Source organism: Fragaria vesca, linkage group LG7, assembly GCF_000184155.1.
Source record: "Fragaria vesca subsp. vesca linkage group LG7, FraVesHawaii_1.0, whole genome shotgun sequence".
Classification (NCBI taxonomy): Eukaryota; Viridiplantae; Streptophyta; class Magnoliopsida; order Rosales; family Rosaceae; genus Fragaria; species Fragaria vesca.
In genome coordinates, this window is record NC_020497.1 from 17,840,764 (window position 1) to 17,853,314 (window position 12,551).

The 12,551-nt window shown below is 38.3% G+C and overlaps 1 protein-coding gene across 1 annotated transcript; it reads left to right on the forward strand.

Moving 5' to 3' along the window:
- Positions 1 to 946: 946 nt before the first annotated feature.
- LOC101291878 (probable sugar phosphate/phosphate translocator At3g11320-like) lies at positions 947 to 9,937 on the forward strand. Its single transcript, XM_004308867.1, has 9 exons — positions 947 to 1,051; positions 1,157 to 1,192; positions 1,327 to 1,555; positions 1,661 to 1,700; positions 5,444 to 5,658; positions 7,401 to 7,865; positions 8,245 to 8,348; positions 8,478 to 8,706; positions 9,394 to 9,937. Exons 1-9 carry the CDS (start codon positions 1,020 to 1,022, stop codon positions 9,538 to 9,540), a joined length of 1,497 nt encoding a protein of 498 aa, XP_004308915.1. The 5' UTR covers positions 947 to 1,019; the 3' UTR covers positions 9,541 to 9,937.
- The last annotated feature ends 2,614 nt before the right edge of the window (positions 9,938 to 12,551 follow it).

Genomic DNA, 12,551 nt, shown 5'->3' on the forward strand with positions numbered 1-12,551 from the left:
AGTCTTGAAGATCATAGTTTAGGCTTGTGGCCTCTAATGTGGTTCAAAAACATTAAACCCGTAGATATTGTAAGACAGAGACATCATCGATCGGTTTCTGAAGCAAGCTTTTGGCAATTGGAAAAACAGTCATGCCAATAGTTTTGGATATATAAACACAGGATGTATAATACAAGAACAAGTTAGCAAGTAACCAATAGATTCAGCCTAAGCTAGACTCAGCAATAAACTAAGAACTGGACATAAATCAAGGGGTGTAAGATGGGGTTATAGTCCAATGCATCAAAATGGGATCGGGAAAGAATGAAAGAGAGAAGGAATGACCGAATGAGAGAGAAAATGAGTCGTTCACATTACACGTTTACTTGTTGAATGAATGAGATATAATGAACTGGAAGAGAAATGCAGTTGATTACCGAAAAAAAAAAAAAACTTCTAGTTTGTTCTCTGTACAAATGAAAATCCATACCAACTCCCAAGTCCCAACTAAGGAATGAAAACAGGGGAATTATTCCAAATTCTGTTGGGCCGTGATTCCTCCATAATGTTAGTTAGTAACAGTAAATGTAGAGAATAATTTCATTGTTAGTAAATGCACCTTACTTTTCCGTTCTCACAAAACCATGGTAAAAAAAGTCTTTATGTGACAACCAGAAGCATCTCAAGGAGTCCTTTAACTGGTTGATTTCTGCACCACTTTGTGGCTCAATGAGCCACTCCAATGCCAGAAATCACCACTTCAACGGGCATGCTATTCGAAAACTACTAAACATCTGAGATTCAACTTCTCCGTCACATATTCACCATTGAATATCAAAAGCGTGACAACATTCTAGTGCTCAACCTGAACATAAAAAAGCCCAACTTTAGTCTAAACTCATTTGGGCCTTCTGAATAAAAACCCAACCTCCCCTCCATATAAATACCCGTATTTCATCGTTCAGCTAACTAGGGTTTTAGCACTCCTTCTGCGCAGTCGTCTCTGGTAGAGCTCACAGTCCAACCCAGAAATCGCAGAAATGGTGAAGGGACGCCAAGGAGAGCGAGTCAGGTTCGTCATCCAACTCCAAAATTTGAATAAAAACCCTAATTTTCAAAATCTCAATCCAATTACTGCATCACAAATTTCTCACTTGTAATCTCTATTGTGATTCAGACTCTACGTCAGGGGAACTGTCCTCGGCTACAAGAGGTAATCGAAACCCTAAATTTCATGCCTTTGTTTCTTGTTATTAGCTAGAGATTGTAGAAAAACCCTAAAATTTGAAAAAGGGGGAAACTTTATTGCTAGGGTTTGAGCTGATTTGATTTGATTGATTGGGTTAGGTCCAAGTCGAACCAGTACCCGAACACCTCACTGATTCAGATCGAGGGAGTGAACACCAAGGAGGAGGTTGGATGGTACGCCGGGAAGCGATTGGCGTATATCTACAAGGCTAAGGTGAAGAAGAATGGGAGCCACTACCGCTGCATTTGGGGAAAGGTTGCGAGGCCTCACGGTAACACCGGTGTTGTTCGTGCTAAGTTCACCTCCAATTTGCCCCCCAAGTCCATGGTAGATATCTATGCTCTAACTAGTGATTTTTTAGTTTAGTGTGTGTGTAATGGTGGTTGTTCGAAAGGGGGTTTCTGATTGATTTCATTTGTTGCGACTTTGCAGGGTGCTCGTGTGAGGGTATTCATGTATCCCAGCAACATATAAGGTACTATTTGGTTGTGTTTGGCATTGTAACTGCTATCATCTTTTAGCCCCCTGTTAATTAAAATGGCAATTTATCCATTGTTCATTGAAATGTGTTTGGCTACTTTTTGTTTCTCTGATATGCATGACACAATTCTGATCCTTGGATCCTTTAACATGGTGTAATCTTTGGTGGCCTACATTCATACAATCTGTGCTGGTTCAGTGATTCTGAATTCTTATATTCTTAGGGTGCGTCCACCGGCTTTGATGCGCGAAAATACTACCGAGTTTTAGTTTACACTACTTAGCATTTACACTAATACAGAGGTTGTGAAAGCATGTAAGGCCAAAGTCACAGTTGCTCTATGTTGATAGTGTCTTTTAGCCGTTGTTGGTTCTTTTTGAATGAATTCCCTTAGTTATGTTGAATTATTGTAGTGTTAAGTAGTACTGAGCATATTCTGAATTGGATACCAGAGTAGGAGACGATTACAAGACTATCAGCTGAAACAGTTGTAGCTAGTCAATGGTCAATTGGATTTGTCAGTAACCTGTAGTTCTCTACAGGACCATACTGCTTGTTAATATAGCCTGGCAAATGTGTTTTAATCCAATATCTTATCACCCTATCGTCTTTAAGATATTAGCTGGCTAACCCAGATCAATTTTTTAATCTTATTGTTCTTTCTAGCTGTATTCGAAGTAACCTGGATTCACTGTGCATCTATTTTCAAATGTCATTTCATGATTATTATCTCTTTACATTTTCCAATATCAAAAACAATTGTAATGATTCAAATCCTTCCTAGTGAGTTGTTTGGTTTTTCGTATATCTTCTTTCCTGATACTAATGTGCTCATTTTCCTTTCTTGCAGTTTTTTCAGTACTTCCTAGACGATAGAGATGGAGCCCAACATCAAGTATTTTGAAATTTGCATGGTTATGAGCTAAGATAGATGTATTGTTTCTTAGAAGGCTCAGTTTTGTTTGTTGATTGGGAGAATATTGTATAAGACTCCTCAGTAAGATTATATTTGTGTTACCCATCGCAACTTCATGTTTTGAATATTCATTGCAACCTATGCCATTGGCACTTTTCTTCTTGACATGTGGTTTTCATGCTAAGAACAAAAGATTAGTTTTACCCTACTTAGTGTGGTGCGGGAGAAGTGGTGCTTAGAGCAATGGTTGCCCCCGCATGTATTGTTATTGCGGCCCATATCTTAAGCTTCTGGTTTTCTGTTGGAGAAGGTATTTTTATTTTTTAACAAGTGTTGGAGAAGGGCTTTGTTGATGGCAATTGTTGCAACCATCGTAGATGGCTTGTGATATTCTATCGTGTCTTACTAAGGTATTATTGTCTTTGTCATCCTTTGTTTTCCTTTGGAGCAGCTTTGCTTTCATTTGTAACATTTGGTCATGTGGTGGAAATGTTGCCTAATCTGTAAGTTGGGCGTTACGTACCACTTTCATAAACCACATTACCGTAATGGCACAAAACTAAGCACCATAAGTCACGCTATTCTTTGGTCCTTGATCTCTACATCTTTCTGGGATCTGGAACCATGTTGCAATGTACTTAGGAGTTAGGACAACGCAAAGACTAGCTTTCTCTTTTCCTGATTAAGGGGATGCACGATTACACCTGCCAAGTCACAAAGTGCGATTTCTCATTCTTCATCTGTACTCAAAAAGGACATACTTGCCCCATACATAGAATGGAGATCCACTCTAAACTAGTTCACAAAACCTATATACGTGGGTCAACATCCCAATCGCCAATCCAGTTTGTTGCAATAATAAGAATGTGTAGAGTAGGGCAATCAGAATTGCATTTGGTTAGTGCATGAATTGCATGCCCATTCTTTGAACAATCCATTTCAAAGTTTGATGATGGGAAGCAAAATCATGCGCGACTTGCGGTTGGAAATCCCAAATTCCATGTCGTATGTGACTAACATTTTCTAATTTGACTTTTAATCTTAAAGAGGAAAATGCGACTCTTGAAATGCGAGAAACCCTTACATTTTTGATCTGGTAACATTCTTCATGTTTTGGAATTTTGGAAGTTTGTTCCGGATGTATAAATTATGAGTTAAGTGATATATTAAGACAACAATGATGAGATTCTCTTCCTTAATCTAAAGTCTAAACACTAGGTACGTATATGTTTCATGGAAATTTTTTTATTGAGTATCTTATAATGAATAATTAGATGAATGTTTTAAGTTTAGTTGATATTTTCAAATTTCAATACATATTATTCAAAAAAAAAATACATATTATTCTACCATTCATTCAAAAGTCCTCACTTGATCCTCATTATAAGGGTTCGTTAGCTCTCCCTATGTTTCATTAGTTTGGAAACATGTGTTCCAATTCTTCTCCATAATCCAAAAACCCGACGACCTTTGATGTTAGCGAATGAGCATATATATTGATAGATATCTCTCCAGTTTGGCTCAACGTACAACACATAGATTGCAGAAGATATTGCAGAAATGAGAGAGAAAAAAACAATCTATCATGATAATAGTGGAAAGTATACTACTTCCTGTCCTATAGCATGAGCCCATTTTCTAGAAGTTTTCACAAGGAATATTTCAAATCTGGTAGTAATCCAGTGGCATTATTAGGCAGCATTTGGACCATGGACCTGTCTTCACTGCCTAACCCTCTTCCTCATCTAACAAAAATGACTCCAAAATGACTCCTAACATACCTAGTGCATTGACCATCCAACTAATTCAATTCGGAAAAGCTCTATATCAACGCTTCCATAACTTATAACACATTTTTAACGCGAAATGATGATGTAAGTTATATCACGAGAATAAACTATTTTTTTGAGGTGAAATTTTGATAGAATTAGTTTTAGATATTTGAACCTAACGTAGAGAGCGACGAAATCCTATATGTTTGACCTTCTTTTTTTTTATACAAAAAGAAAATTACAAAGCGAAACTTATGAAGTTTTACTTTGATCCTTGAAAGCCCCTCTGGACTGAAAGTGTGACCAAATTCAATCTCCCTAAAAAAACCCAGACAAGTTAGAGCACTTGGACCAATTGCTAAATAGAAGGTTCGGATCGGATGGGACTGGATATTCTCTTCCCTACACAGACCAAACAATGAATTAGAAACAGAATATACTCTTCTCTCTGATTTGGAGGTCCAAAAATCACCAATGCCACGTAAGCACCACAGAGCTTCAACCTCAACTTCAGCTCCAACTGCTCAGCTCAATACACAGTGGTGGTGATCCCAGGTAGACATTGTCCGGATCATCCACCTTTTTCAGTTGCCGGAGCTTTTCTGTAATTTAGTCTCAAAAAAGACCAAATTTAGATTTTAGCCCTCCACAACCTTCCTGTTTCTCAAGCTTGATTCTTTCCAGCTGTTTGGTCCTAAACACACACAAACACAAGATTGGATTTTTCTTCTTTTATGGCACAGACTGCAATATTGTCTACTTCAGCAAGTCTTGTACACTTCAACAGTATGCTTTCTATCCTCAAAATCCATTAGTAGGGGAATGGAAAATTGCAAATGACTGTGTCTTTAATCTTGGGTGCTTCATGTAAAATGGATCCAGATTCATGAAAGACAAGTTTGATTCGGTTTCTGAGTGAACCCCGATGGTGGTTTTAGGATTGATTGCTTTTATCTTCCAACTTTTGCTTAGATTCCAAGCAAAGGAGAACCAATTCTGCTACATTGTCATTTGGGATAGTTTTTGACAATTCTGGGAATTTTCAGGTGGCGTTAGTGGTGATGGCACAAAGCAATTGAGCAAGTCAGTACATCTTTGTTTTTCAAGGGGATATACAAGTACTACTACTTGTTCACCATCATCAACCACAACAAGGTTTAGAAGACTTGAGAAGTTTGGTTATAGGGCTAGAGCAGCAGAAAGTCATGGAAGTTTGGGGGCACTAGATGAGGGTCAATCAAGTACCTTGCCAGATAACAAGGTTAGACTTTCTTCTCACAATTTGCATATAAAAACTCTTTCTATTTTGAAGTTCTTACAACCAATGCAATGCCAGTTGGACCACTAATCACATTTAACAATTACATTCTACAAACCATGGTATAAGAAATGTGGTTAACAATTTAATGGAATCCGTTGTATTTTATTATTTTATAAAAAACGAGATTTGTTTATCTAAACGGATGCGAGCAATAAATACTGTTACTATACAAGTGCATGATTAGTATTTTCATGTTAGTTCTCACATGGCTTTTCTCCCTTACATAACATTTCGACAAAATAAAAGTTAAACGGTTATTGAAACGTAAAGGTAAGTAACGGTTGAAAAACTCTTAACCATAAAACAAGTTTTCGACAACAATTGAATTCTTTTTCTTACCTAGATCAGTGAAACAAAAAAAACAAAAAAAAAGACAATACCAACCAACAACAACCATCGGATCAGCATCAAGTGCTTGAGGATGATATAAAAGGGCCCAACCAATAATGCTCCCAAGTCCTAGCATGAAGAAACATGATCCAATTTTCTAGTGAAGCTAGGAAAATTTCAGAACATTGCTGGCAGATTCGCATAATCTTATTTTAGCTTTCATTTTTGGACAGGCCATTTAGCAAATTAGCAGTGCAGTGAAGCCTAACATGTTGTTCAATTTTTCTAATGAGCGCGTTGAGTATTCTTTTCCTCATTGACATATGGAGCACCTCCAAGTCGGTTTGATAGAGTCTTTCTTAATCCCCCCATACCCCGCCATATACACGTCTTAGAGGACATCGACATCTCTTGATTCTCTTCACATAATCAAATGAAAGTTTTGTGGTTTGATTATCTCAAAGTGTTTGGACAAGAAAAATACATAAATGGAGGTTGGGATTTCAATTTTGTAAGTTAGGGTTTTGGATTTGGTGCGTAGTTGAACTCAAAGTACATGATATCCGGTCAATAGCATAATACAACTAAAATCATAAGCTCATAATAACGAAAAATCATTTTATGTATTTTTTTAATTAATACCAGTTAGACATGTAAATAATACTCAAATTCTATGTCGATGTTGTTGTCTCAAACAGCAAAATAAATTACCTTCTAAATGAAGAAATATCAATACCAAGTTAATGCAATGAATCTAGAATAACTATGTATGAACAACAAAACCAAGTCAAAATCTTTGGAGGGTAAATGAATCAAACTCTGCCAATGCATTCAATATTTTTTATTAAAATGCATACCATTTATTTCTCTCACTTTCCTGCAATAATATTTAGTCAAAGCCTCCCACTTTCCTTACATCTCACACCAAATTTAAAAATAAAAATAAAAATTAAACTATAAATTAAATCAAATAAATTACGCGTTCACCTCACTCTCTCTCTAAAAGCTTTTAAAACTCTCTCTCTCTCTGTCTCTCTCTTCTTCTTCTCTATTCTGCAGAAGGCACATTCTCGTCGGTCATCCTCAAACTTCTGACCCAACGACGCTCCCTCTCTCAATTCCAACCCCGACCCATTTCTCCGTCGCCGTCGCTCTCCCTAAAGACTCCTACTTTTTCTCGTTTTCTCCGTCCCCCAATGAGCCTCGATCCTCAGATCCATGGAGGGCCGGCCGACAATTCCACCTAGCAGATTGCTTCGTTCCCCATCTGGGTTTCCCCAATGCCCAGATCCCAGTAACGATCTCTGAGTTTTGTTTAATTTTTCACGGGTTCTTTTTCCGTTCAATCTCAGCCGTCCGATTCGGACCCATCAGCGATGAAGGGGAAGAGCCGCTTGTTCACGATCGGGTTGGTCACGGCTTGGTACTCATCCAACATTGGCGTTCTGCTGCTGAACAAGTACTTGCTGAGCAACTATGGCTTCAAGTACCCGATCTTCCTCACCATGTGTCACATGACGGCGTGTTCGCTTCTCAGCTATATAGCAATTGCGTGGATGAAGATGGTGCCGATGCAGACCATTCGATCCCGGGTTCAGTTTCTGAAGATCACGGCGTTGAGTTTGGTGTTCTGTGTTTCTGTTGTGTTTGGGAACATTTCGCTGAGGTACTTGCCGGTGTCGTTTAATCAGGCTATTGGGGCAACCACGCCGTTCTTCACTGCCGTTTTCGCTTACTTTATGACATTGAAGAGGGAGGCTTGGCTGACTTACCTGACGCTTGTGCCGGTGGTTACTGGGGTCATCATTGCCAGTGGGGTATGAGCTCTTTCCCTTGTTGCTTTTTTTGTTAGCGTTTTGCGTTTTGTTGATGCTAGTTGTTTTGATGGAGTTGAATGTGGATTGTGGAGATGGGTTTGGTTTGATTTGAGCTGGTTAGGACGAGAATTGAGGTTACTGTGTGGAATTGGGTTAAATATTTGAGATCTGATGAACTCTAGTTTAGCCGAGCTTAAAAGATTGGTGTAATTGGGGGAGGTTCTGTTTAGGAGTGTCGAAGGTGAATATGTTTGATAAGGCATTGGTTGAATGTGGGGAAAGCGGGTGGCTTTTCATTTCCTTTCAATTTTACTAGGTATAAATGTTCAGTTGGTTATGAGCAAACAACTGATTTTGTGTTATGTTCACATGGTGACAGGGTGAACCAAGTTTCCATTTATTTGGATTCTTAATTTGTATCGCAGCAACTGCTGCCAGGGCACTTAAGTCGGTACTACAAGGGATTTTGCTTTCTTCTGAAGGGTAAGGACTAAGGAGTCTTTATGTATTTGTTTTTCTTCATTTGAGTTTATGTATTAGTCATTTCTTCTGTATTGCGAATTGTTTATCTGGACGATGGTTTACTGAATCACTGTATTTTTATTATTCCAGGGAGAAGCTGAATTCGATGAACCTTCTATTATATATGGCTCCGATAGCTGTTGTCTTCCTACTACCTGCTACACTTATCATGGAAGATAATGTTGTGGGGATAACACTGGCTCTTGCAAGAGATGATGTGAAGATCATATGGTATCTGTTATTCAATTCAGCATTGGCATATTTTGTAAATCTGACCAACTTTTTGGTCACAAAACACACAAGTGCTCTGACTCTTCAGGTATGTCTCCTTTCTTGTAATAGGCATAATTACTATTTTCTTCTCATAGTAACATTATGGTTACTGGGAAATAGTTGTTTATGTTAGTGTCTAGAAGATTCCCTGAGTAGTCATTTCTTCCATTCCTTTGTTCAGGAGTCCTATGCGATAAATCTAGGATAAGTTGGTGTGCTCTTTTTACTAAAGTACATGAATAGTGCAAATATTAGTTAGTCAGTTTGTAGGGCTGAAGAGATGAACAGATACTGCTTATTATGGTGGGGATGAAACCTTTGGAAATAGGGCTCTATGTTTTTAGGGGGCCATATACTCAGATGGTCTTATATACATGGACTAATATGCTCTAGGAAGGTACTGTCAGGACAAAATGATGGTCAGTAGTATGATGATTGAAGCTGTTCAAAACTGGTCATAGCCTGACATAAGCAACTGGATAACTTTTGATCAACTTTATAACCCTTCTTTCACATGGTCGTATTGACTGATGAAAGAACCTAATTTATTCTAGGTTTTCAGACTTCTCTTTTCTTAAGTGAAAATTAATAAAAGATGTGCTTTAGGGATATGATTTGAAGATTACAATTAGGCTTTAACTTGCTGGCTCTAATGTCAACGTCCAAATCTCTTCAGTATTTTATTAGATTTTCTTGGAAGTTTTGTAACAATTGATACTTGTTTGTTATCCAGGTACTAGGAAATGCCAAGGGAGCTGTAGCTGTGGTTGTTTCAATATTAATTTTTAGAAATCCTGTTTCTGTGACCGGAATGATGGGTTATTCCCTCACAGTCTTCGGAGTCATTCTATACAGTGAAGCGAAGAAACGAAGTAAGTGATATCTTCATTATGGGAAAGCATCAAATGAAATTTCCTACATTTTGTTCTTCATACTACGAGACACAGCGGTGGCCTTACCGGAATCTGGAGGCAAGTTATGGCTACAAGCTAGCAGTTGTTGCCGGGATTTTGCCTCCAAAACATCTATTTTTTTGCCTGGAAGCTTGAAGTGGATTCCATTTGTATCAGCAACAACGCAGGAATAGTCAAAAAGTAGGAAATTCAATAAGTGACTCATATGTCTCTGTTAGTCCCAGCTTGGGGGTTATGCAGGAATATATTTTTATCTTTTTATTCTTTTAAGTAAAGGGTTGTAGAATTGGTTCTTACACAATCAGTCTGTTATTAACATTTCATATATTGATTAATTAATGGAAAACATTCATAAATTCACTAGTTTTTGCTTCTAGTGCTTATTTACCATTTCTGCATAAACTCTAATTCAAATTCAAATCCAGATAGAAATGATGTACTAGTTTAAACAAAGACAATTTGACAACAGCCACTGACTAAAGAAAGTAACTGTAATCCAATTAAAGCTGATGCTTTGTCCTTCTGTGTATTTGTGCAGCAAAATGTAATAGTCCTACGACTCCTAACCCTCTAAAACTTTGTAAAAGCTGGAAACTTTTAAGCTCAGAAGACTGGAAGATGTTCTATCCTCTCGAGTATGAAAAGCTTCAGTTCAAAAAAGAACAAAAGAGGCTGAGGTGAATTACATTAGCAATGGCAATCTGGTTTCCTCCATCAATACAACCTCCACCTTTTATCTTCATGCTCTTCATCCACTTCATTTTCCTGCTCTGCATCATCTCCATCTTCTGGATCTGCTTCATCATCATCTTCATCTTCCAAATCAGTTTCATCATCATCTCCTTCTTCCAGAACCATTTCATCTCCATTGCCATCTCCATCTTCTGGATTCAACCTCCGCCTTTTATTTTCCCGCTTCCCATCTCCATCTTCTGCATCCACTTCATTTTCATGCTCTTCTTCTCCTTCTCCATCTCCATTGCCATCTCCATGGAGTTCATCTCCTTCATCCCTCACTGCAGCCCTATCCTTCTTTTGATGATATTTGTGGTTCGCCAAGGGAGGCATGTTCTGTTTACCATCCTCCCCTGGAACTGTGTACTCCATAACAGTAGGCACATCTGTCCCCATGTACATTGTGACTTGACTCGCCCCTGGGCATTCACTGGTGATCTCGTTGATGTAATCGTTCAGACACATCATGCAAAGGGCTTCCTCTACTCCATTGACTATTCTCAATTTCTACCTCGACATCATCAGCATTTTTGCTGCAGTGAAACCTATCTTCATCATTGTCTTCATCACTCGAGCTACTACTATCACTGTCACTGCCTCGGTCGAGAATCACATTAAGATTGTCTCTTTCCTTGTGGAGAACTGAATGGTTTCTTTGATCCAATTGTTGTGTATTTATACTAACAGAATGAGGTTCTTTTTCGCCAATGGTAACAAGCTAACCCACTTGCTAACCGCTTCTGTAGAGTGAGAATGACTTGTTGTAGATTGGTTTCTAACTCTAATATGATAATTTGAAAATTACATTCTTGGAAAATTCGACTTGTAATGTAATATGGTAGACTTCATTTTCCATAATCTCATTTTACCTTTTTTCAAAAAAAATGAAAGCCAAAGAGAGCCATTGTTTAAGTAGCTAGAAATGTTGAGCTTTTGAGTATGAAAGCCATTGTTTAACAGGTTTAGGCTGAAATGTGGTTACTTTTTGACAGTGAAGAGGCCTGAGCAGACAGCAGTGTGTATAAACCGTGCACGATATGAGGATGAATTGCGGCCAGTCTCGCCAGTGATCGATGTGGAAGTCTTACGAGAAGGATCGATGGACTAAATGCCTATTCCAATAATTGAATCTCATAAACCCAATAAAGACCAAAACTTTATGCTGCAGCTACACAAAATACACAAACCCTTCACTTAAATTCTCTGGAGTGATTGGCAATCTAGTGCTGGCATTGGCAACTAATTAAGCCGCACTCTATATTTTGAAACTTTCATTTACATAATGAAGATAACTCTCCACCATACACAGATGACAGTTTTACGGAATTCTCTTAACGGTGTTAGTATGGGTGTTAGAGCCATGTACAAGGTCAGATTAAATGGAGGGCTAAGATTAGATATTAATATCCAGTTTACTTACACCTTGGTGCATACAAGACTTATCCGATTAGCCTCAACAAGAATATTTAATTTAGTTGGTAAAGCCAACAGAACTACAGAAGGAAGGAGCAACTGACCTCCATGCATTACATTCTCTACAATGGATACAGAACTGAAGGACTTGTATCAGCCTGAATTGAAAGAAGAAGGTCAAGTACATACGTACATAAGTTTCAAAAAAGGTATTGGAAATTTCATACCAGAGAGAGAGAGACAGATCTTTTTTCCACACCTAGACTCTTTCCACAGCCGCTGTACATCCTTGTTGAGGTAAAACAGGACAAGTCCCTAACTAGCCCCTATGGTTTGGTTATGCGCCTCATCTTCGTTAAGATATCTAAGCTTAACCATGTGCCTGTATAAGATCATACACATTGTATTGCATCTGATCAACTCGAATTCATTACTTGCTGCAGTAGCTTAACAGAATGATTGGATTGCAAAACTCTACACCATCATCAAAAGGCATTATCCAAGAGGTGCCAGCGTAGGCAACTTGATTGAAAACAACAGAACAGAGCGGGAGCAACAAAAACAATGTATGGAAGTCTCTGAACTTTCTAAGTGAAAAAATGCAATCTTGGAAGAAGGCAGTTTGTCATTAAGATTTGATAGGGTTGTTGAGTGCTAGTGAGTGGCCTCATTAAAACCTTGCCCGGTAAAAACCCAGTGGGACAAAATCCCGGACGAAGGGAAAAAGAGTACCTCACACCCAACTGAAGTACATAAAAGAAACAAACAATGGCCGATGATAACCAGAGTACTCTAGTTCTTGTGATTGTTTATTTACAACATGCACTGA